Consider the following 26,052-nt stretch of genomic DNA (forward strand, 5'->3'; position numbering starts at 1 on the left):
TACCAATAGGTTCTAAGAGATTTATTCCTCTTCTACTGTTGAGGAGAGAGGAGCCTGTTATAAATGATAACCACTGGCCACAAATCTGCAAGTCAGTCAATAAAACATAAAGTTGAAATGACCAGGCATGAGTACAAAAAGAAAACTCGTTCATTACTTTTAAGAATGTGAATTTTCTTGGCATAATGTAGAATTGTTTATGAAATGTCAGCAAAAGAGGAAATCTTCTGCTTCATGCCATTGAGTAACAATGAGATGAAACAAACTGATGGAGTTTTCTATTCTATCCCTGGGTCTTAGTGCTTTCCAGTCCGTCTTTGCAATCTGTCCCCAGCTTCCTCGTCCTCTATCTCTGTCTGATCACTGGGGTGAAGGGGGTGAGGCTTCAGAAGAAACGAACACATGAACTTATTTTAGGAAGTCACTTTAGAGAGCAAAACATGACCCTGCCACAGTACTGGAAGCTTTTCGGGGAGCCCTGGGGGGCCTGTCAAAGGTCTCACCATAGACCAGCACGGGGAATGCCTCTCAATTCAAGATCAGTGCAGACAGCATGGGAACTTTAAGAAGGAGAGAGAAAGAGAGATGGGAAGAAAAGATAAATTATAATCATGTCTGGGAAAAACTCACAAGAGAAAATAGTTTGCTAACTCATTGATTGAACATTGTACAGTCATGATCCCCAAACAAAACGACCCCCTGTGATATAAGAAGAAATGGTTCAAAGATCTCTTATGAGTTGTTTAACCTTTTAAAATCCACCCCTATAAAAATTACTTTGTGTACTTTTAAAATGTATACACTATATATTGATGAAGTACCACACGTAGTAGGGTAAATTCACTCTTAGGAATATGCAGTCAAAAGCCTTTGTCTAGATAAGCACTGGAAAGAAGGGGGAGGGACCAAAGAACACGTATGAAGGACCCACGGACACGGACAACCGGGTGGGGATGAGCTGTGGGAGTGGGGGGTGGGCTGGATGAAGGAGGGCATAGCAGGGAAAACTGGGACAACTGTAATAAAACAAAAAATAATAATTTAAGGAAAAAGAAGCCTATGCCTTCTATAGGTCAGTTACCCTGTACTTTGGTTTACTATTATTATTATTTTCACAAAATAGTATACATTGATTGTGGAAAGTGAAGACATTAGAACTACAAAAGAAAGGAAAAACAATTCTATCTCTAATATATTTTGGTGCCTATTGACTACCTCTTATCTAAACATATATATAATATTTTATATGTATGAAAGGGGACCCCCCAAAAAACAGAATTAACTTCTGGAAGGAGAGCCCTTTCTAGTACAGGCTTCCTCCAGGAAGTGAGTGTTCTGGAAACCCATCTGTATCAGGGTACCAGCTGGCATTCTTGCGTTCAGCTTCAGTGAATTTTCTCTGAAGACTCTCTCAACACGTTTGTCCATTTCATGACGGGTGATTTACCAGTGCACCTGCCCACACCATGCTGCGTGTTCAGCAGTTTTTGACCAAAAAATACACAATCCCCATGCCCCCACTCCCTATTCACCCAGCCTCACCCTGAGTGACTTTTTTGTTTCCCTAGATGAGAAAAAGGCCTCACAGAGAAATATTTTGCCAGTGTGGAAGAGATGAAATAAACAAACAAAAAGCAGAAGCACTAAAAGGCATCAAAATCAATGGGTTCAAAAACTGTTTTGAGCAGTGGAAAAAAAGTCTTGATAGGTGTATTGCATCAAATGGAGCATAAATCTTTGAAGATGACTGAAGTTTAAACATGTAAGAATAAATACATAATTCTTAGAAATAAATTCTATTTTCTGACAGCCCTCCTCATATATAAGTATCTATATATAAACATAATTTTTCAAAATTATAATCAAACTATAGTGGCTGTTTTATAACTTATTTTAAATTAATAGTAAATTATGAATGTTATTTTGGAACAGAATTTTAATTGTCTACATATTTAAAATTTGAACAAAGTTATGTATTAAAATTTAACCTTTTCCCATGGTTGAATATGTAGATGCTTAAGTGTTTTGCTATTTTAAATAATGTCTAGGAACTTCTGAGTAGCTATTCAGCCCCCACAATTCTGTAATGATTTCAAAAGTATACATTTGTGTAAGTAGAAGCGCTAAAAGAAAATATATGCCAAATTAAGATATTTGATATGTTTTATAAAGTTGGTCTTCAGAAAGTTTGTACAGATTTATGTGCCCATTAACAGTTATAATGAGTCCCATAACATTCTTGCCAACAGTAGGAATTAACATTAAAACCAGTCATTTGCCAATTTGAAGAGCAGAAGCTATCCATCATCTAGTTCCTAACCAGGTTCCTAACTAGCAGGAAATCTGGTGAAACTCCTCTGGCCTGTTTTATCAGTTCAGGGGTTTCAATCATGGAAGCTACAGTAGACTGAGTGGAAGATACCCGAGTTGAGGCCTTTGGATGCCAGGCAAATGGGACTAGATTTTATCCTATGGACTAGTCATTCTCATGGGAATGGTCCTATAACTTTAGGGAGTATTTTGGAATTGTGGGCAGATGTCTTTGTTTCCCTGTGTTTGGGGATGGCTACTGGTGTTTTGCGAGTGAGGACCAGAGATGCTAGCTGCCCTGCAACGTGCAGAAGAGTCTTGAGCAACGAAGGACTGCCCCGTGCCTTGCACAACTTCCAAACACCCTACTGGAAATGCATGAGGAGAGAAGCCTGGTTACATTACCCAAGCCTGGAAACTAACTCTATTTTATATTCTAATGCAAAAAATTCTGTGCCCACTTTTAATAAATACTAAGTTTTCTGCTACCATGTAAACAAAGGGGAAAACGTTTTCTACAGAGCTCTACCAAGGGTTGCACACTATTTTAAAAAATTATATTGTTAATACCACACCATTTCTGTTATTTAGATATATTGTGATTCTAAGAGTATGTGTGAGAATCATATCCCTTCCTCATGTCATTTATGTAATGACATACATATCTTTATTATAAACTAACTTATTTCTCCTTCTTATTACATGCAAGGCCTTCTATTGCTTTTTGCAGTATTACAGGTAGGGAGGTCATAGTTTCTATTGGTTTCATATTAGGAAAGTAAGGGAAACATTAACAATATTTATTCTAAACAGTGGCCATTAGGTATCCAGGGTAGAAAACAGCTGCTGCAGAGAATAGGAAGCTATTCAGAGGCTTCCAGCAGAAGAGCGACATAATGAAGCAGAGCTGGAGGTGTTAATGTGCAGACAATAGGAAAACCAATGGGAAAAGGACATGGCAGGAGGCAGAGACCAGGAAAGAGGCCAATACAACCTGGGCAGGGAGCTAATGAAGACCTAGAATACTGCAATGCCTGAGTGAATCAGAAAGAAGAGCATTTTATGGAAGCCATCTTAAAAAAGAAAAGTCACTGAGACCCAGTGATGGAACACAGTGTCACAGAAAGACTGTCATAGTGACATTAGATTGCAGAATGATCGTGTTCTAAAAAATAGCCTCACACGTATGCACACACATACACAAGCACACATAATACACGCTCGAGTTTACACATTCTGAAATGCCACATTCATTACCAGATAATCCCTCTCCCTGCCTGCTGTCAAAGGGAAGACTTATCACACCATTGATTGTGAAATCTGACAGCTCAACCCGACACTAGGCTGAATCGAAGGGGCGATGCCTTATTCGGTTTATTTATTTGTTTGTGATTCTCCATCCAAGATAAACCCTGAAATAAATTTCAAGTGTGCTTTAAGTGCACTCCAGGTTATAAATCATACACTGCCTTCTCACACTACAGTAAGCATAAAACCACACAGATCAACAACAGATATGTGTACCACCCTTCCTTGCCAACTTCATCCACACACGCTGACACAAAGAGAAAGAATAAAAGGAAATAGAGAATCAGAGAAACAACAATAACTTGTCTGCAGTGTACACTTCCTAACCAGAAGCAACCATAAGAATTTAAATAGTATGATATTACTGTGGATGAGAAAACCATGGTTCTAAATGGCAGAAAAGCATTTTGAAATGAAGCGATAGGAAATCATAGATATTAACCATAAAAGGATCAATACTGGAAAATACTGGGGAATAGAAGAGAATGTCCTGATTTATAGTCAATTTTCAGTGACAAAGAACAGTGTACCCCAGGCTGAATTATCTGATTTTAGTTTCTATATCCATCCTCAATTTCAAATGTTCTGATCACAGATAATGTAAATATTTCTTTAAATAATGAGTGAGTCAAAAATATTTCCACATATGATGAGACTCCTTGGTTATCATGGTCCATGTTTGTGCAACAATACTGTCAGTAAAATGCAAGTATCACATTCTTAGTTTCTTTTCTTAACTGTTGAAATGTGAGAAAAATGGCCACCATTTCCTTTTCAACTCTAAGCAACCATTCCCCCACTCCACCAAAAAATGTCAGTTGCTTTCCATCAAAGTGGGTAATGTCCCTAGAAACATCACCATTCAATTCTCACATTGTTCAGTTCTTGTTTCTTCCGATGAGTCACTTACCACCTGAAATGTATTCTTTAGCACTTTCCTATTTGCAACGTGTGACAACACAAGACAAATCCCAAGGACCATGTTAACTGCCTAAACTAGGTAAGGAAGGGCTTGTCCACCGTGAGGCACAGATGACACCATTGCAGTCTCTCCCCATCTCTGCTGCCTGATCTCAGGTTTGACAAGAGGTGAATATGACCATATTGGGTGTATATCACACTACAGTGCAGGAGTCTTCATGAGACATAAATAAAAATGGCTTGAGGCTAAAAGGAGAGGCTGTAGGTGAGATTATAAGTGGCTGCAGTTTAATGGCCATGGTCTTCCCTCTTCCTTCTAACGAGGCACAAATTCCAAGCTCCTTGTCATGGAGGACGAGGACCTCATGACCTACCCTCTGCCTCTGCCCCTCTGTGCTCCCCTCTCAACTTCCACCACTGACCCTCTGCACCTGTGCGGTCTTCGAATCACACTGTCCTCTCTTAGGACTCGAGGTCAACATGCCATCAGTCTTCCTTGAATCCACTTCTTTACAGTTGTCCTCTGACTGACATCTACTTACTGTTCAAGGCTCAGCTCTAGTGTCTCACACTAGGATAGATACACTTTTCCTCTGTTGGCACGACAAACGGGGTTTATCTCCATGAAGGCACCTACTAGTCACCCTGTGATTAATCTCAACACTCATTTTTCTTTCTGAATATGAGCTTCCTATGGGCAGGGACCAAGTCTTTTTGGTGCTTATATCTCCAGTACCCAGCAGAGTGAGTGCTCAGTAAATGTTTGATGCTTGCCTGACTGGGAGGTTCTACCTTTTCTTCTCAAGGGCAGTGGAGAACCATTGACTGTAAACCACTGAAAATAGGGAGGGGTTTGCAAGGCAGAGTTTGTACTAACCAGAGTCAAGGAACTAGCTGTGCTTGAGAGGGAAGACACGAGGCATATAGGATTGACTAATTCCCTGGCACTGACTGCCATGAACTCTCACTCTACATGTCATGGCTACAAAATCCTCAGGGGAACTCCCAGTGGGTTTCACTTCAATATACTCTATGTCCATACAGCAGGGGAGACAGGTCAAGTAGTGTTGATGCAAACAACTTCATAGCCCTAGAAATTTGGGCTAGAGACAGGATTTCATTGGCTGGGCCATGTGAGGGGAGGTGCAGAGGAGACACAAGAAGTGTCTCAAGTCTGGGGTTTCTTGTCATTCCGGATTGTCAGCCCTCACCAGCTGTGTGTAGACACTTTCAAGAACATTTTGTTAGATAATCATTTAAAACCCACTGCTGACATCTCTTTTCTTTTTTATCACATAATCCCAACAGGCATAAGATGCAGGACCTTTGTTGGAAGGCACAGAGTGTCAAACTCACAAAGAGTACCAACTTTAAACCTTTAACCTTCTCTCCAAGTAAAAAGATGCAAACAGTCACGTAGTAGCAAAAATGAAAGAAGCAGTTCATCACATAACCTTAATCCTATTACCAGATCGCACTTTCTAAAGCATACTATAAATTAGAACTTCGAATAAATTCTATGACTATCTTGCACACAGCATAATTGTTTTGGATTTGTGTGCCAAGTATGCTAATTTGTTAAGTGTAAACAATGTTTACAACTGTTTGGTGTGTCATTAGTTTTTAATACACTAGGAACCAGCTCTATAGTTCTTTGAAATGTTTTTGCAAATACAGAATCATTTATAGGATCAAAAAGAAAAATACAATTTACTTATTACTTACCGAATTAAGTTTTGCCCAGAACTCAGGCCCTTCCTTCATTTCTCTGAGGCTTGGTGGAATGTACCAAAAGCAAATATTGGCATATTCAGGCTGAGGATTAAAAACATTTGAAAATTGTTTTGTTAACCTAAGATTAATCTTAAAATGCAATTAAAGTCTTAGCTAGTTTTTTAAAGAGTTATCATGTGTGTACTATGTTGATAACAAGTCAGAATTTGATAGAATAGACATCTATTCTGCCTTACTTATGATAATGTCCTTGGGACATTTTCTTCTCAGCTGGGTGCACCCAGATCAAGAATAACCATAAAGTCGGAAGCAGACTCAATCCAGTTCTTACTAGATTGATATGTATGCACATATATGCCCAGAGATGCCCTGGTTCCTCCCCTTAACCCTAATCTTTAGGTTACTTCTAACACCACCTTAACCTTCCAACAACTCCCTTTCTACTTAAGGTAGCCATAGTTGTCTTCTATCACCTGCTATACCTGACAAATGAAAAATCCCTGATTACCTGTAAGCGACACACTTGAGTTTCACTTAACTAGCTCTGTTATGACCTTAGCCAACACAGCTTTGGAGGGAAAAGGGCATCACCTGGACTCCCAACTCTCAAGTGTCACAATCAGTCTCAACTTCAGCAAGGACATAAATCAGCTAAGAGGCTTAGGACCTCAGAGTCTGATTAAATCCATCAAAGAAAAGACTGAAGCATCTCAGCTGAGTCTTAAGTGGGTAGCGCATGGTCTATGTTTGAGAAACTTTGATGTAAAGTGGTAATGGCCTAGTCCTCTTCTCCAGTAACCTGTTTTCCCTTCAGAGAGACACAATTTGGTTAAACATGGAATACCATTCCAGGACAGGCTTCAGTCCAGCCATTGTCATGTAGACGAGGATATCTTTTCCATCATACCCTTCACCCTCACTGGATAAAAACCTAGGGCGTGCCAAATGTAATCACAAGACTGGTACTCAATGATCAGGTGATTTGGGACATTATGTTGGGGGTTATAAATTATAAATACAGAACAGAGTTCAAAAAAGACTGTAAGATTCCAGTCAAGATGGCAGTATATGCAAATGTGACACTCAAATCCTCCCAAAACCACATCGAAATTACCACTAAACTACAGAACCTCCATTACTGAGAACCACCTAAAATCCAGCTGAACAAAAGACCTACAAATAAGGATATAAAGAAGAAGACACATTGAGGTGGGTAAGAAGGGTGCAGAGGTGAAAGTGGCTTGTCCCAAACCTGTGTGTTATAAATACAAGTCGAGAGGTATATCTTGGCTGTGGAGACCTCCTGTGAGGACCAAGGGGTCTGAGCTTCACACCAGGTGCCTCAGCCCATGGTTTCAGTGCTGTAACTTCTGGCTGTAAAAACCGGTAAGGATTGTGGCTGAGACTGAGGGCTTCGGGAGTCCCAGGCATTCATTCCTCTTAAAGGGCCCATACATGGGCTTACTGGGATTTACACACTCTGAGCTTAGTGCTGGGGCAATAACTGGAAAGGCACCAGGAATATAGGAGGAGGTACTGAATCATTTGGCAACAGGGTGAGAGCTGGGGGGCAGGTTGCCCACAGAGAGAAGTGCTTTCAGAGGCCATTGTTCCCTTTCTGAGTCCCCACCTCACATACCCAGTAGGCAGGTGCCACATCTGAGTCTCCATCAACCTGACTAACACTATTAGCCCCACCCTGGTGATTCCCTGAGATCCTGCCCCACCCAACTTGTGGCCCCACACAACTTGTAGACCCAACAAAGCTGTTTTCAGTGGATTTTCCATATGTAATTCTGTCTTGGCTCATGCTTCAGACTTTCCTAAAACCTTTCAAACAAGCATCATCTGGCCTCAGTGTGCCTTGTACCTCTTGCGAAGTCACTTCAGCCCTAGCACTAGTGGCAACTGGTCTTGGGCCACAGCTGGGTCTTTCCTGAGCACCTCCAAGCCCAGCACAGGTGCCAGCCACCTGCAGCTAGCTTTGTAGCTCATGCTGGGTGACCCTAGGCAGGACACAGGACATGGCTGACCTTGGCTTGCACCTCCAAAGAGGCCCCAGAGCCACCTGTAAAAGCAACACACTCAAGGGGTGGACTCTGGGCACCAGAGCCCCATTAAAGTAAATCACACTCCATGAGGAGAACCCTTGGACAGCTTTTCATTCCTGGTGGTTGCAGCCAGTCCTTACAGCCAATTGGCCTGGAAGTAAGTCCTTGAATGCCAGCAGCAACCAAGACTCTACTACAACAGGATGGTGTACACAGACCACATGGGAGATACACCCAGAGTGCCCAGCTCAGGTGAATGGGGAGGCTGTGCCACTGGACCCTATAGGACACCTTCTATATAAGGCCACTCTACCAAGGCCAGGAGACATAGCAACTCTACTTAATATACAGAAACCAACACAGGAAGGCTGCAAAAATGAGGAGACATAGAAATGTGTCCCAAATGAAAGAACAGAATAAAACTGCAGAAAAAGATCTAAACAAAATGCAGACAAACAATCTATAAGATGCAGAGTTTAAAACTCTGGTTATAAGGATGCTCAGTAAACTTAGGGGAAGAATAGATGAACTTAGTAAGAACATCAACAAAGAGATAAGAAGCATAAAAATGGAACTAAAACACATGAAAAAAAGAACCAGTCAGAAACGAAGATTGCAAAACTAAAAGGAAGACTACATTCCAGGGAAGCAACAGTAGGGTAGATGAAACAGAGGATCAAATCAGATTTGGAAGATAAGAAGCCACCCAATCAGAAAAGAAAAATAATCTAAAAGTAAGGAGAATATAAGGTGCTTCTGGGACAACCTCAAGCATACCACATTCACAACATGGGGGTGCCAGAAAAGAAGAGAGAGAGCAAGGCATTGAAAACCTATGTGAAAAAAATAATGACAGAAACCATCCTTAACCTGGTTTAGAAAATAGACATACAAGTTCAGGATGTGCAGAGAGTCCCACACAATATGAATGCAAAGAGGCCCACAACAAGACACACAATAATTAAAATACAAACAATTAAAGACAAAGAAAGAATTTTAAAAGCAGTGAGAGAAAAGCAGTCAGTTATTTACAAGGAAGACCTCAAAAATTTTTCAGCTGTTTCTCTACAGAAAATTTGCAGACCAAAAGTAATTTGGAAGAAATATTCAAAGTAATGAAAAGTAGGGACCTATAATCAAAATTACCCTACCCAGCAATGCTATCATTTAGAATTAAAAATCAGATAAAAAGCTTCCCAGGCAAGAAAAAGCCACAAGTTCATTACCACCAAACCAACATTATAAGAAATGTTAACGGGTCTTCTTTAAGATGGGAGGGAAATCAGGGAAATGTGTGAAAAAGGTGAAGGGATTAAGAAATACAAATTGGCAGTTACAGAATAGTCATGGGGATGTAAAGTACAACATAAGGTATATACTCAATAATATTGTAATAATGTATGATGCCAGATGTACTAGATATATGACTGTGATCACTTTGCAAGTTACATGTCTAATCATGGGGCCATATACCAAACACTAATATAATACCATATGTCAATTGTGATTGAAAAATAAAAAAAAATATTTAAAGTCAAAAATTTTTTTAATAATTTTTAAAAGACATCAATTATGAGGAAAGAACTGGGCAAGAGAGGTAATGAATATGTTCTGGCTGTCATTTTAATGAATCAGTGTTGAATCTACTTCAAACCAAGTGTTCATACTTGCCCTAAGATGCTCCCAGTTGGAAAATAACAGAACTTATTTCAAAGTAAAGAGGTCTGCACTCAGAGCTGGACAGAAGTGGACACCTCAATGCCTTGCCAGAAGGCCCTGATCCTAACTAAGCCTCACCACTTGCCTCAGTTGGACCAAAACAACCTGTTGACTGTTTTCAGCAGCACCCATCACCCTCATTTCTCTTATTTTCCCCATAGCATACAATCATTTGTAGCAGCAAGAGCTCCTCCTCCCTCCTCCATATTTCTTGCTTGGTTTTTCCTTAGGGATTGTGTCCAAAACAAACAGGCTGTGCAGTGAGAAGACAAATCTTAAAATTTTGGGAAATTTTTGAATTACTCATCAATGGGACTGACTTTAGGAGATTTCCAACCTACTCAGTTTCCTTCGGCACCCAGAGGGGCAGGGGCGGGGGGAGAAAGAAAAAGACCATCACACAGCTAACGCACTGCCACACAGTACTGCCTTTGCAAAACTCCACATACAGTAGTGGTACGAGAACCTACAAGCTGTCAATGTGAAGACAGAGCAAGGTACAATTCTGCAGCCTGCTCACTCTGGGACATTCTGCAGAAACTGCAGGGCTCCTAGAAAAAATCCTCTCAATTCCTGTTCTACAGAACCAGGCTCAAACATTTCTAAATGGGAACCTCAGCAAGATGAGCCTGCAAGACTATAAGAATCATTTCTACACTTAGAATTTTAGGCTCTACTGGACATGCTATAAAGTTGTCAGGACCTAAACTTGAGTAGGAGAAAGATATCATTCTTTTCATCCTAACACAGGCCTTTTTGCTTGGGGTGCTGATCCACAGTGACAGAAAAGGATTAGGATCCTGGAATACTCATCAGGTGTTGGAGCAAGGCCAAAGAAGAAAGAAGTGGCCATCACATGGAAACCCAAACAGGGCTTTTCATCCTTGTTCTGTGTGTGGCATTTTATTGCCTCAATACTTATTGCCAAGCCCAATGGTTGTTGCTAAGACCCATAGGACCTCTGGAAGCATGATAAGCACAACATAGTAGCTAGCTGCCCTCCCCAAAGTCAGAATGACAAGAACAAAAAGAATTGTCACGACAAACATGACTTCTTAACTACTGTTACCATCAAGCGTGTTGTCTGGGCAGCCCCAGAACTGTAAACAAGGCAAGGCAAGGAGAAGAGCTTAAGAAGAACTCCTGCACATATTTCTCTGCTTTTTGTTCTGGAGTTCAGGAGAGAAACCGAGGTTAGGTGGGTGTGCATAACAGGAGCAGATGCTATTGGTCTCGAACATCTGAGTCCACAAACATGAGTCTTTATTTTAGTTCTCAGTGCTGGAACAGACAGTCAAATATGACTTTAAACTCTGGCTGTGAATAATTAATTTAAAGGTGAAGTCTACAATTCCTTGAAATTTTGGCAACAGATTTTTCCTTGGAGCACTGAAAACATAAAGAACATGGAGGGTAAAGTTACAATAGAAACTCTGAGCAAACAGTCAAGAAATCGTCTGAATTTTGCTCTTCACTATTCTAGCATTTTTATATATATGCACAGGCATATTGCCCATAATTTCCAATAGTGTTTTTAGAAGAATTTATAAATTATCTTTGAGTTACCTGACGATCTTATTCATCTGTGTCTCCTTACTTCCTTTTGTTTGTGTCTTGGAATTTTAAGCAGAATGTGACTTTTCATTCGTAAAATAAAACAATGTTTAAAAACACAAAAATAAAAGATTATAAATCATGCCTACCAACTCAACACCTTGCTCACTGGATTCTCAGCACTGATAGTATTTTAAATTACTTTCATTTTTCTACCACACAGTGCATAGGTAATAACCAATGTTATAATAGTTATCAAGAGCCATTGGAGAGTTATGCTCCAGTTTCAGTATAAAGTTTCACAGTGTTTCAGAAGGAGGAAACAGTTATCATCTCATATCTTAAAATCAAAACTGGTACTCTACAAAGTTCTCATTTTAACTCACAAGTGAATGCCCAGAAACATTTCCAGCTCAAGAAGATAAGTTCTTGACCTGTTCATCTTTTCACCTCTGAAATGTATAACATGCTTATTGGATTTGACAAAAAAAACTACAAAATTTCAAAACATAGAGTAGTCCAAAATGCAGTGCTATATAATATAGAGTATTATGTAATTCAACTCAATTTCCACAAATATTGATCATGAAATCACTACAGTCTTTTAAAAAAATCTTTATTGCATTTTTTCTATTACCATTTAATTCCCTTCTACCCCTCTCTCCCTCCACAATCACCACACTGTGATCCACACCCATGAGTCCTTTTTCCACTTTTGCTCAATCCCTCCACCCACTAACTGCACCATCCCCAAGCTGTCATCAATAGTCTTTATACATCTACACAATTTATACTTGGATTTATGACTTATAATTGATTTGGTTTTTCTAGGATAGAATGTCGTGGCTTTCACAATTCTTTAGTCATTTAATATGAATAAATCTTTTTAAATCAATTAACTGTGGTTCATTAGAAAGTAGAAGAAAAATATAGTTATTGTCTGTCCCTAAATTCTAGAAATTCATGTCTTTATATCAACAAAGATTTTTTTCCCCAGGTAACAATTATTTCAATTATCAATATATCACCTCTTAGCTCCCAATTCACCCTTTCTTTGTGTCCTGCAATAATGGAGGTGGACTCTCTTAAGTATTTCTCCTTGCCATCTGCTCCAGGCTTAGACGTCATCAGCAGGGTGCTGGAGGGACACTGAGAAGGAAGAGGCATTTTCCTGGATCCGGTGTGCTCACCTCATGGGTCTCCTGCAGCACTTGGGATCCTTTTCAGAAGCACTGGTGACCAGCAGCAAGTTTCCCCCTGACAGCTCCCCACAACACTGCTTGTAGAAGTGCTCTAGCTGTGATTACTTTTTCCCAACCTTTTAGAATGGTACAACCTCAGTGCCATGACTTTTGAAAACTTGGGAAGCCCTTTTGACACATCATTTCATTGGAGGGAATCTGATGCCTCATTTGAAGGCACACCTCTACTGCAGTCATTTCTAAAATTGAATTGAAAAAAACATTCCTTTGAATACTCACAGAGAGCATATTTCAGTTTTCCTGTCTCATTACCTCTGTAGTTTGTATTATATATAGTGACTTTCTTCAAGAGGATCCAAAGCACTAAGTATTTTCAGAGTAGAACCGTTCACATGCCACTTAATTCCCTACATATATGAACACCTGACATCTTGGTATCTTAGGAACACATGTAGTCTATGTTCTCTAACCCTGTAAAATTGAGGAGGCATAAAAAGGAACCTAAGTGTCTAGACCAAAGAGATGATGGGGAAGGGTACAAAAAGGCAGTAGTAATGAAAGCATTCTCATAATCTTTAAAAATTCACAGAGAAGTAGAGAAGTGTCACTAAACAAAAGATGGAAAAATTTTATCCTGACTTCCAAAGAGAAAAAGTAGATATAGTTCAAGAAATAAAGCAAGTGTTTTGATGCCAAGTCCAGCAAGGGTCTAGGAGTAAATTATATGAGAGCCCATAGGGAAAGTCAATGGTCTTTAGCATGTAGTAGCTTCATTCTCTAGAACTGAGTGGTGTTAAAATAAATTCATCTCCTTTGTTTACAATGTCACTAGATCACAATAATAGTAATAAAACAAAGTAGTGGTGCATTTTTATATGTATAAATGCAGAATATAGCATGTAGATGAAACAATCATAAAAATGAAGAATGGAGAAAGGGGGAAGAGTAGAATTTAATTGACTTCAAGTTCACAAGTTTTAAATAGCTGATTAGATTAGTAAAAAAATGTCAAGTGCAGCACTAACTAGCCTCAGTTTTGGAGTCACATGGATATGGGTTTGAATTCCAGCTTCACCTGGTCTTTGCTTGGTAAGTGTCAAACTCTCTATGCTTCAATTTTCCAATCTGCAAAATGGAGATGGTATTATTTGCCACACAGAGTTGTTCTGATCAATTATTACCAATATGTAGTATACTATCTGCCATACAGCAGGAATTCTGTTAGTATAGTGACTATTGTTTGGGGCTATACTGGTAGAAAGAGATATCCTTTTCCATTGGATAAATAACCTCACTAAAATCTGTGAGACACATCACTATGTTAATTTCTACATACCATATTTGAATAGGAACATTAAGAAATTTTAGAGCATGTTCAAAGAGGGGCAACCAAAATGTTGATCTTAGTAAGTAAAATTGTATGTGTTCTGGATATTGGCAAAGACACTGGGATGAGAAACCTGACTTATACTTCTATATGCATATCACCAGGAACTCAGAGACTAGATGGCAGTAGGCATAGGAAGTTAAATTGCAGTGGAATGAGTATTACACAAGGAGAAATATCTGATAATCAAAGAAACATTTCTGGCAAAAGGAATAGTGCACACGTAGTGTTGTAGACTGCTCTGCCTGGTTTCAGGAATTGTATCTGGATCTCTTGTGGCTAAGGGTGAGGGACTACCTTTGGAATGCAAGCCACAGGAGACAAAGCCTGTCTCTGGTAGCAAACACTGCCTCAGTTTCCTCTCCCTGCTCCCAAAGCTTGGTCAGAAGTCAATGACAGGTAAGACCCCTCACAGCGGGAGACAACCTAAGCCAGCCTCCATCACTTGGGAGGCCTTCATGGAAGGACTTGGGGAGGCTGTAACAAAGAGCAATGGACTCTCGCCCCCCCTGCTTTGACAAAGCCCGAGTTCCCATGTTCTCTGGGAGAAGCACTTCCTGACTCTAATCCCCTTAAGCCTGAATACCTGTTGGGAGAGGTGCAGCTCCTTGCCTTGCTAGAGTGTGTCCTGAGGAAAAATCTGGCATCACAAAGACCTTCTGTTAAACCTGTGAAATCTGCTCTGCTAAGAGTGCTTTCATTCATATGTTAAGGGTTCCAGCAAGAAACCCTAAAACTCTGTTCCTGACAGACACTGACTCAGACTAAGCCCTCAGATTTCTTTGAAATGTTATCAACTGTTTGATCCTTGCCACCCTGTAATCCTGTGCATTAGAACCCAATAAATGCCCTGGAGGTGGGGGCTCGAGGCCTTTTTCCCCCGAGAAACTGGCCACTGCTCACTTCTTCTCAAACAGATCACGCACGTCATGTCTCAGCTATATTCATTCTCATCCGTGGCAACCAGGGGGACTTGCAAGAAAGTCACCCCACAACATAGAACTCTATGTATTTAGGAGGATAACAAATACTTGGAATGAATAGAGGACAGAGGCACAGAAGAGAGGTGAAATTTGAATTAAAAATGGGAGTCATTTCACAAAGGACTTCCTCTTATACAAAGCTTGGGAGTTTGGGTTTGATCCTGGAGGCAGCATGGAGACAATGGAGAGTTTCAACCTAGGGATCAGAGATCATTTCAGAAAGGCCCCAGTGGGGCTGCAGTGTGGAGATGGGCTGCAGAGGTCTAAGACTGTAAGTGGAAGATGAGTTAGGAGACGGTGCCTACCTGACAAGTAAGGGGAGGCAATGGCTTCAGGAGTGGAGAAGGTACTCAAGATACATTCAGGTGATGGGGAAGGGAGATAGTGAAGACAATATCAAGATTTTTGTTTGAATGAATCATATTTCTGTTTCCTACTTTTTTATTCTCACCTAAGGATACTTTCTCATTGCTTTTAGAGAGAGGAAGGGAGAGAGAAAAACCTAATGTGAGAAAGAAACATTGACTGCTTGCCAACCATACGTGCCTGGACCAGGGATCAAACTTTCAACCTGGGTATGTGCCCTGACTGGGAATCAAACACGCAACCTTTTGAGTACAGGACAATGCTCCAACCCATTGAGCCACACTGGCCAGGGCTGATGGATCATATTTCTGATGACCAAATAAAGAATGGGGAATTTTGGTAAGAAAAATGGCTACACACTCATACTTGGAAATGCTGAATTAGAGGTGTCTATGGGAGTCTAATTGAAAATTCTAGGACACATCTATATACAAAGGACCAGAAGTTAGGAGACAAGTCAAGAATGTCGACATTCTTGGGGCTATTTAAACAATGCTCTAGATATGGATAAGACATTCTAAGGATAGTATGTGAACACAATGAAGTGCTAAAAAAAAAAAAAAAAAAAGAAGAGACCTTCACATAAAGTCTGAGAAGAAAAAGTCATGTGAAAAGGAGAAAAACTGAAAAAGTCCAAGACGCCAAGACAGGAGAGAACTTAAAGAGCACTGGAGTGGATAATGGCATAAAATGCTGCAGAAGGCCAACAAGATGAAGATTAAAGATAATGTGTTGGATTTAGCAATTAAAGGTTGTTGTGATTGAATAAAACTATATAAAAAGACAACTATGTATTGCAACATGTTTGGTACATATTAGTAGTAGGATTCGATAAGTATTAGAATATGAATAAAGAAAGCTTCCTAAAGATGAATGAACTGTGAATTCTCTGACACAGGAAGTCTTCAGGCAAAAACTGACCCCCTGTTACAGGTACTACCAAGAGAGGTTCCCTGCATTGAGCAGAAAGTTAACTCAATGTCCTTGAAGAGCCTTTGTAACTCACAAAGTCTATGAAACCCAAATAACTCTGCCTAGCAGAGAACTCAGGAAAAGAAAAGCAAAAAAATTTTTTTGAATGATTAGGACTCTCCCAAGAGATCAAAATAAAATATGTGAATGAGAGAATAAGAATGAATATACCTCTAGGAAAACATCTATTATTAGATCTTAGATTGAACATAGGAAAACAGAGATATGATTTTTAGGTTTCTATGAATAATGCAGAATTCATTTGAAAGGATAACTTTCAATCATCTTTAAGCAGATAAGTGTTATTTTTGCACTTTTCAGGACAAGATATTCAAGTATTGGACACTCTGTTTTGTTTTGTTCACTTACTATTTTCAGTGTTGTACTTAACACTCTCATCGCTCTCTGCCTAACAGCAAAAATATATACACTTTCGACAGTTCCAGATACCTGTAGTCAACTGTGATCTGAAAATATTAAATGGAAAATTCCAGTAATAAGTTTTAAATTGCAAGCTCTTCTGCATAACACGATGAAATCTCATGCCATCCAGTTCAGCCTTGCCTAGGACATGAATCATTCCTGTGTCCAGCATCTCCATACTGTACACACCATCAGCCCATTAGTCACTCAGCAGCCACCTGAGTTATCAGATTTATTGTCATGGCATCACAGCACTTGTGTTCAAATGACCCTCATTTTACTTAAAAATGGACCCAAATGCAAGAGTAGTGATGCTGGCAATTCAGATATTCCAAAGAGAAGCCATAAAGTGCTCCCCTTCAGTGAAAAGGTGAAAGTTCTCCACTTAATAAGAAAAGAAAAAACATTGTATGTTGAGATTGCTAAAATCTATGCTAAGCACACATTTTCAATTCATGAAATTGTGAAAGAAAAAATATCATACTAGTTTGTTAAGATCACATTTACATAACTTTAATTGCAGTACTAATATATTGTTATAATTATTCTATTTTATTATTAGTTAGTGTTGTTAACTTCTTAATGTTTCTATGTGTAAATTAAACTTTATTACAGAGATGTGTATATATAGGAAAAAAATGTAGTACATATAGGCTTCAGTGCTATCCACAGTTTCAGGCATCCACTGAGGGATTTGGAACGTATGCCTGAATGATAAGCAGGGACTACTATATATATAATTATAGACTTTGAGTTTTCCTAAATGGAAACAATTACAGTTGTACAGACCTGAGCTCCAGATGATTCTTTGTATCTCTTCTCTTAACTACGCATCAGGGGTATATTTAATCAATCCAGTGAAAGCATTTGTTAACAAAAAGAGGCTAATCAACTTGACACTTATATGTAAAATTCAACATCTAAATTTACTTTATTTCTCCAAAGGGAATACAGAGAAAAGAGGCAAATTGCAGATCACCTACAAAAACCCTTATTAGTAGGAATTCTGGAGAACCACTGAGGAAGCCACCTTCACTGCTTCACTTCAAAGCAGTGAGAAGGACAAATACCCAGGACAGAAGGCTACCTGATAATTAAAACCCACCTCAACTTTCATAACCAAGATGTGAATGTTTACAGTTCCCTAAAGATGATGGTAAGTGGTTCCTCCCTCATTTTTAAGCTTTAGGAAGAATCTATAAATAACTTTTAAATCAGTTCACCTTTTTTTCTCACCACTTTGTTTTTATTAGCTCTATAAAAGACTTCGGTTCTGACATATGTAGCATTTTCCATTAGCACCATGGCTCCCATAGCCAGATAAAAGCAGAAGGCAATGAAAAGTTAAGAAAACAAAGAGGTAACTCAACCTCAAGAAAATAAAAATGGCCCCTCTCACGCAAGAGAATAAAAAATGTGATTCAAACTCAAAGTCAAGCCAATTGTACAGTTGTTTCGCACCTACATGCTTAAATGTCTTTAAAAGTATAGACATTTTCTTACATCATCATAATCATCAGCCATTATCATACTAAGAAAATTATCGACAATTCCCTGGTATTAGCCAATAATCAGTTCATATTAGAAATTCCCCCGTTTCAAATTTAATCTTTCCTATTGGCATGTTCAAAATAGGATTCTAACAGCTTCGTATGTTGCATTTGGTTGTTATACCTCTTTTATCTCTTTGAACCTAAAGTGATCATCACCACTTTCTCTATTTTTATTAATGCCACTGACCTGCTGATGAAACCAGGTCACCTGTCCTGTAGAATGTCCCACTTCTTGCCCCTTGGAAATGTTATCAGAAAGTCATTTAAATAGGGATTATTTTGCCCTCTTGGCAAGTTGCTTTATAGCCCCATTTTTTAGGAACTTTGAATTCCTTTGTAGATAGATAGTGGTGGCAGCCACAGTCAGAATTCTCTGGAGTGGGATTTCCAAAAGTTGTCTGAAGACCTGGACTATGGCAACAGTCTCCCATTTGTCTTGTATATTCGTTTCTTGTCCTCCCTACACCCCACCCCACCCCACATTCCTCTCTTCCCAAGACATCCAGCATAGTCTAAAAATGGAAGTCAGATTCCTATCTCCTTAAAACTTCTCTAATGATTACATTGGAACAAAAGCCTAAGGTTTAAGCAGGATCCACCTGACTCCACCTAATCTGGTCTCTACCCACCTCTCCAACATCCTTGCAACCTTCTTCTGCTCTCAAACACATAAAACTCTTTCAAGCTTTAAGCCTTTGCATTGTTTACAGATTCTACCTGGAATGCCTTTCCTTCAGACCACTGCACGGCATGCTGTTTACCTTCATTCAGGCCTCACCTCAAAGATAATCTCAGAGGGCTATGCCTGGAATACCCAAACCCAATAAACTATGCCCCACTCACACCTTGCTTTAGCTTTTCACCTTACTTCTTTCCATAATAGTACTCATCACATCTGCAACTGTCTTAATTACTTCTTTGCATACTAGATCATCTCTCTTGAATTCATTGGTTTTCCTAGGACTTCTCACTACCTGATATTTCCTATGTGTTAATTTGCATGTTTAGTGTCTGTCATGTTTCATTGGAATGTAAGCACCATGAGAGCAGGAAACTTCCCGGCCTTGTATTCCCAGTGCCTAGAACTGTGCCTGGGACATGGCAATTGTTCAATGAATCTTGATGACTAAATGAACTTCTAACAATAGCCAGATTGCTTGTATACCAGATAGTTCCAATCTCCAGATGATTTTTACATCAGGTTAAAAAGTGCTATTGAGTATATGTATTAGAAGATCTAAGAGAACCTCACACTTTATGTTTTTTAAAAATCAGAATACACCCTGGCTGGTGTAGCTCAATGGATTGAGTGCAGGCCTGTGAGCCAAAGGACTGCGGTTCATTTCCCAGTCAGGGCACATGCCTGGGTTGCAGGCCAGTCCCCAGCAGGGGACACATGAGAGGTAACCATACATTGACATTTCTCTCCCTCTCTCCTTCCCTTCCCCTCTAAAGATAAACAAATAAAATCTTTAAAAAAATAATAATACCTATTTAAAAAATCAGAATACTACTCATATTTTCTAACCTGTATTTGATGGGAGAAAAACAATATTGTCTATCTTTGTAACCATTTACTTCTTATGTCTAGCAAACAATTCTACAACAAAATGACTTATTTTCCCACTGCTCCAAAGCTAATATGCTCTCATTATTTTGTAAAAAGAGAACTCTATATGCATTATTATAGATTCACTTAATTGATTTTTCCCATGCAAGCACTGCAATAGCACAGCTGAATATTTGCAGTACAATCATTATGCAATTTATATATCAAGATAGAGAACATAATTTATTCAGTATTATCCTTGGTAGTTATTATTGAGCACTTTAATTTCCAATATGTAAAGGCAAGTGTGCTCTCTGAATTCAACAAAAGAAAAACACTCACTAATAGAGTAAATTAACATAATGGACTCTGTGAACTAAGCTAATTACTTGTGTCTAAGCCTGCAACACAGAAACTAATGACATGTAACAGATGAGAAAGTCACTACCTTCATCACTGTTGACTGACACAATCTCAAGCACAGTGCCGTACTCACTTCCATCAGTAACTTGAATCCTTCTCTTTTCTTGATTTCTTCTACCAGGTACCTAAAAAAAGAATCACACAATCATTTTTATCATCTGAAATCTAAAAACTCCATGAGCATGACTGGCAAATGACAAAGCTGTCATTCCCAAAGCAAAGACAAGGCTTAGAAATGCAAGGCTTAGCAATAAGGAAGGGCACAGGTATACGCATAGGTATGGGTTCTGACAGATACTCCTGAACCTACTGCAAAATTCTGGGACCTAGGTATAAAGATACATTTTTTGATGAGATGATGTCTATCTCACGTGTTAGCATCAGACTTTATCCCCATTGTGAAAGCCACACAAATTAGATTGGAGATATATATATATATATATAGGCCTGCTCAGATTCACATTCTAGATGGGTATTTAGTATAGGTACTTAAATTACCTAGCTGGCTTGGGGAGAAAGTTTCTGGTGTGTAGTCCTGCTTGTAATTTCATTCAAGATAAAGGAAGCACAGCATCATTTTTTCCAAGGCCAGGACTGAAGGAAGAAGAACTGATTACTGGTATCATGTTCAAGTATGTGGTTTGTAGCCATTGGTAAAATGTCTATGAACTCATTTTGAATGTCAGGGAAAAGAGAATGATCACTCCATAAGCAAATGATACAGATATACGAAATATGGAATATGATAGAGAAAAGACTAAAATGACATTGAGAATATAAAGTAAAGGAACAGTGGTACCTTTCCCCTGGGATTGATTACTGCCCACATAAAAAGAGAAGCCTTCTGAAATGGTTGGCCTTGAAAACTAGCAATTGACTATGAGCCTTGAAAACTTCATAACACTAGACTCAATATTTCAAATTTGGTGGTCAAATACAAGAAAATGATTGGGGTGCTGACAAAAATGTACTTGCTAAGGTATTTATTGTGATTTTATATGTAACAACAACAAAAGAAAACAGGAAGGGCAGGGAGGAACATTAAACCCAGGAATGAGGACTGGCTTTGAAAACTGTGGTCCAGTCATGTGGAATTATGGTATGACCATATGAAATATGATCATGTCACTAAGTTACATAGTCAATTAACATTTAAGGACAATACAAAAATGCACTTCTTTGGCCTCAATTCCCTTACCTGTAGAACTGAAATAACACAATCTACTTTTCCAGTCTCAAAAGGTTGTTGATAGTTTTTTGAAATTTACATTAAAAATTGTGAAGAATGGAAACTGTGAATAGGGGTCATCATTACTATTATGTTAATTTGCTAAAGGCTATTCTAGAATGTCAATGTAGAATATACCAGTTAACGGGACTCAATTCTTTTTTCCCCAAACTTGTTTATATAGCTTTTCACACATGGTTAAATATTGATGATTAGCATATAGGTTATATCATTTTTGAATTGTACAAAATCTTATAGAATTCTATCCTTATTGACTAAATAATATAGATCCTTCATTTTGAGCAATAATGTTGTGACCAGACCTCTCCCTCCCCCACACACATGCTCACCAAGAATTTGATGTTTTGCATACTCTTTTCCCTGAATATTTCTTCAGGAGATGCTCTGTAGCTACAAAGTTTTGAACCTTTAGCACACTGCCTAACTCACACACACACATACACACACACACACACATACACACACACAAAAACCTCTAGTGGTTAGTAAAAAATCAGAAGATGCTCATGTTCACTAATAATAAAAGAAGTGAAAATTAAAACATTATTGAACCACATTGCCCATGTGATAATAAAAACAAATTTTAAGAGAGACAACACTTAATGCTAGTGGAAATGTGAAAGAAAGCTGCTATAAATCTTTTCAAATGAATAACAGTCATATCTTCTGATGTAGCAAACCACTCTTGAGATGCTGATCAACCAGGAAAAAAATCATCACTAATACACACACACACACATCTACACATACATATATATACACATACATATGTATACACACATTATAGTATCTAAATCTGTATGTGCAATCCATACAAAATAACTAGAAACAAGATTAATGTCCAGAAATTGGCAAATCATAAAATATAATATATTACACCAACACAATGTAATACAAGGCAGCTATTTAAAGAAATGGATTAAAGAAATTTAAAGAAATTCACTGAGCCACACCAGCCTCTTCTAGGCTGGTGTGGCTCAGTGAATTGAGTGCCAGCCTGCAAACCAAAGGATTGCTGGTTTGATTCCCAGTCAGGGCACATGCCTGGGTTGTGGGCCCCCAGCAGCGGGTGAGAGAGAGGCAACCACACATTGATGTTTCTCTCCCTCTCTTCTTCCCTCTTTTCCCCTGTCTCTAAAAATAATTAAATAAAATATTTTTAAAAAATAAAAATAAAAATAATGGATTATGTCTACTTTGATCACACCACTTTGATTACACTACAGGGATTCTTATGATGTATTAGTAAGACATAAAAGCAAAATACTAAGAAATGTGGATAATATGATTCTACTTTTTAAGAAATTGTAAAAAAGAAAAGCAAAAGTAAGCCCCACCCACAATTATATATGATGACAAAGTAAAGGACAGAAAGATACAAATAAGTTGTTAATGTTTACCTAAAAAGGGAGGGAAAACGATGCGACAAGGGAGGTAGAAATTATTAACTCTTTTTATATTTCTTTGCAAAGTTTCCTAGACATGGCTACTTGTGGGATTTTGCAAAAGTACTTAATAAAAGGTAAAGTGTAAAGCACAAAACAAAACAGACATATACAATCTCTACCCAAGGACAGCTCGTGAACCAGTTTTTTCTTCACCTTTTCAGGCAGAAATGTACAGATAATCTGTTAACTCAAAAACTGACGCAATCCACAGTTCACCCAGAGGAGGCCTACACTAATCCTGGACTCCCTGAGGCTGCAAAAGAGCTTTGTACCTCCAGAAATGCTCGGTATGATTACAGCGGATTCTACTTGTGTAGCTAATGGACTTTGTGACTTAGCAAACTTCTCAGCCTCCCTGAGCCTGCCTCAGTTTCCTCATGCATGTAACGGAGATGGGAACAAGATTGGTCAAATCCTTCCCTAACAGATTACGATGGTATGAAACTTACACACACTACCTATAGTCTCAATTTAAAACATTTCTGTCAAATATGCTAAAACTGCTCCCAGGAGAAAGGCATCTTAAAGCAGAGCCAAACCATTTCGATTAGAGCTCTGCTTTCTGCTAACAACGTGGAGCTGGGTTTTGAGTCAGGGTCAAGGTCCCTACTCTAGTCACCCTTGGAGCCTATAAAGCCCAGTGTAACACTCCAACTGCATTGAGGGTGGAGGTGATTTGGGTGGAGACTTGCCATTATAACAATAATAAAAGGTTTACTCCAAAGTCCCCAAACCATGCTCTATGACATGCCACATCAATAGTTTTGCCACATAAAAAAGTTCTGCTGCGGCCCTGGCTGGTGTAGCTCAGTGGATTGAGCGCGGGCCTGGGATATAGACAATCGCGGTTCGATTCCCAGTCAGGGCACATGCCTGGGTTGTAGGCTGGTTCCCAGCAGGGGACGCATGAAAGGCAACCATACACTGATGTTTCTCTCCCTCTCTCCTTCCCTTCCCCTCTAAAGATAAATAAATAAAAATATTTTTAAAAAAAGTTCTGCTGCCAGATACATCTGAGCAATGGCTGGACATATCAGTTCGATTGCTCTTGTCTACAATTAGAAATACACTGGGCTTAATCTATAAGGCCATTTATCAAGCTGGTTACATGGTTCAATGCTGTAATCAAGAACGAGGCATTATCACTGCAGTCCGCCAAACGCTCAGCATTAGTGAATTCTCTCCTGTTGGACAAGACATCTGCCACAGCCCCATACATCACATCCTTGCACAACAGTGTCCCAAGAAGAGAAAGAAGGGGTGGAGCAGAAGTATTTTCTCTTCCTCTCTCTCTATTTACATAAGAATATTTTCCTCAGGTGCCTTCACAGAATTCTTTCTGTATCTCATTGACTGAAGCTGAGTCGTAGATCCAACCCTAAAGTAATTGTTGGCGATGGGGATTGGCTTGCACTGATGTTCCCAGCTAGAATTTTGCTACCTAAACAAAATCAAGGTTCTGTTGGCAAGGAAAAGGGAAAAAATGGCTGTTGGGTGAACAATGAACAGTGTCTGCATACTGGTGAAAGCTCAGTAAAAATATTTCTATATTACAAGCCCCCTCAGAGCCTTTAATGTGCTAATGAACACTGAACCTCCAAGAGACAAATAACAGAGTCATTAGCATTTCCCAAGCATATTTGACCATGAAAATATTTTTTGGAAGAACATTTATTACGATGTTCTGGAAGTCTATTATCCCACAGAGCATACTTTCAGAAATGCTAGTTTAGAAGTGCCTCTTCTATAGGGCACCTTACCCTTTAAAAAAATAATAAATGCTTAAATGCAATGAGTTTGGGGAGGGAATCAAAATAAGGTTTTGAGTCACTTCTGCCTACATTCACAGGAATGATTTATTCCTCACTTTTCAATATACGGAAACAGCCTAGAAATGAAATACATTTTTTAAAAACTATTCTTATCTGATGCCAGCCCCCAAAAAAGATGCACAATGAGTTTGGGGACCTAATGTAGGAATCAGAAGCCACTTCTACCAAAAAGCATCCAGGTAAACACATTCAGAAAGCAACAATAGCTTCATAAAATTCATCAGCATCCTTCTCACTAGGCTTAGCAAAATGAGAAAAGAGATTAAAAAATACATCAGCAAGAATTTCACCAAACCTACTGGGTAAAAAATATTACATTAAGGTTCTGGCTTGATTTTGAAGCATATATTAATGACAATCTTGCTCTAAAACACTTCCTGTTCCTTTGCGTAAAAATGCGCTTCTAGCATGAGATACCCTCAATTCTCTGATCTGCTGAGTTTAATATTTTAGCATTTCACTTGTCCTTTCTGGAAATAGTCTTTTGGGGCCCTTTCTCAGTTCACCAGCCACTTAGTCATCCTGGAGCACACTGGACCACATTTCTCTCCCAGTCTCATCTCCTCATTTGAAATTTTTCTGATGCATGGAGCCTCACAGAACTCCTGGGAGTTTTCTTCCACCTGCTTTCTGTATGCTGTGCATTTATTAAGACATATGGCATGGCTTGTGATTCACCACAAACACCTGCATGCTACACTCTACTGTAATTGTGATTTCTTTTTTAAATTACCAATATAAAAAAGAAAAAAGAAAACATTGGCCCTTCATAGGCTTCCGGGCTCTCTTCCTCGTTACCTAGAAAAACACACTAACACCAAACTGCATTGTGTAAACTATTCACTTTTTCCATGCAGACAACAATAAATCCCTCAGCATTCATGCAAGTCAGTGAAATAAATTCCACTGGAGAAATTACAGAGATTGTGTGTCAAGGGGATAGATAAATGATACATTGGAGACCTAACAAGAGCAGAACGGGAGCTCATGAACTGTCTGTTGTTGTTGAGAAGACTTACACACGTGACTCTTCCAGATTGGCTTTCAGAATCACCCCTTAGTGAACAT

General features: G+C 39.0%; 1 protein-coding gene across 1 annotated transcript in view; it reads right to left on the bottom strand.

Moving 5' to 3' along the window:
- Positions 1-26,052, bottom strand: part of GADL1 (glutamate decarboxylase like 1) — a 162,960-nt gene that overhangs the window by 45,088 nt on the left and 91,820 nt on the right. Inside the window, exons 13-14 of the mRNA XM_053668954.1 lie at positions 20,529-20,580; positions 6,265-6,354 (exon numbers count right to left, since the gene is read on the bottom strand). Of these exons, the coding sequence (XP_053524929.1) occupies positions 6,265-6,354; positions 20,529-20,580 (142 nt within the window). The remainder of the gene's footprint in view (positions 1-6,264; positions 6,355-20,528; positions 20,581-26,052) is intronic.

The sequence above is a fragment of the Artibeus jamaicensis genome, unplaced genomic scaffold (genome assembly GCF_021234435.1).
Source record: "Artibeus jamaicensis isolate MK-2021 breed Jamaican fruit bat unplaced genomic scaffold, CSHL_Jam_final contig_519, whole genome shotgun sequence".
Classification (NCBI taxonomy): Eukaryota; Metazoa; Chordata; class Mammalia; order Chiroptera; family Phyllostomidae; genus Artibeus; species Artibeus jamaicensis.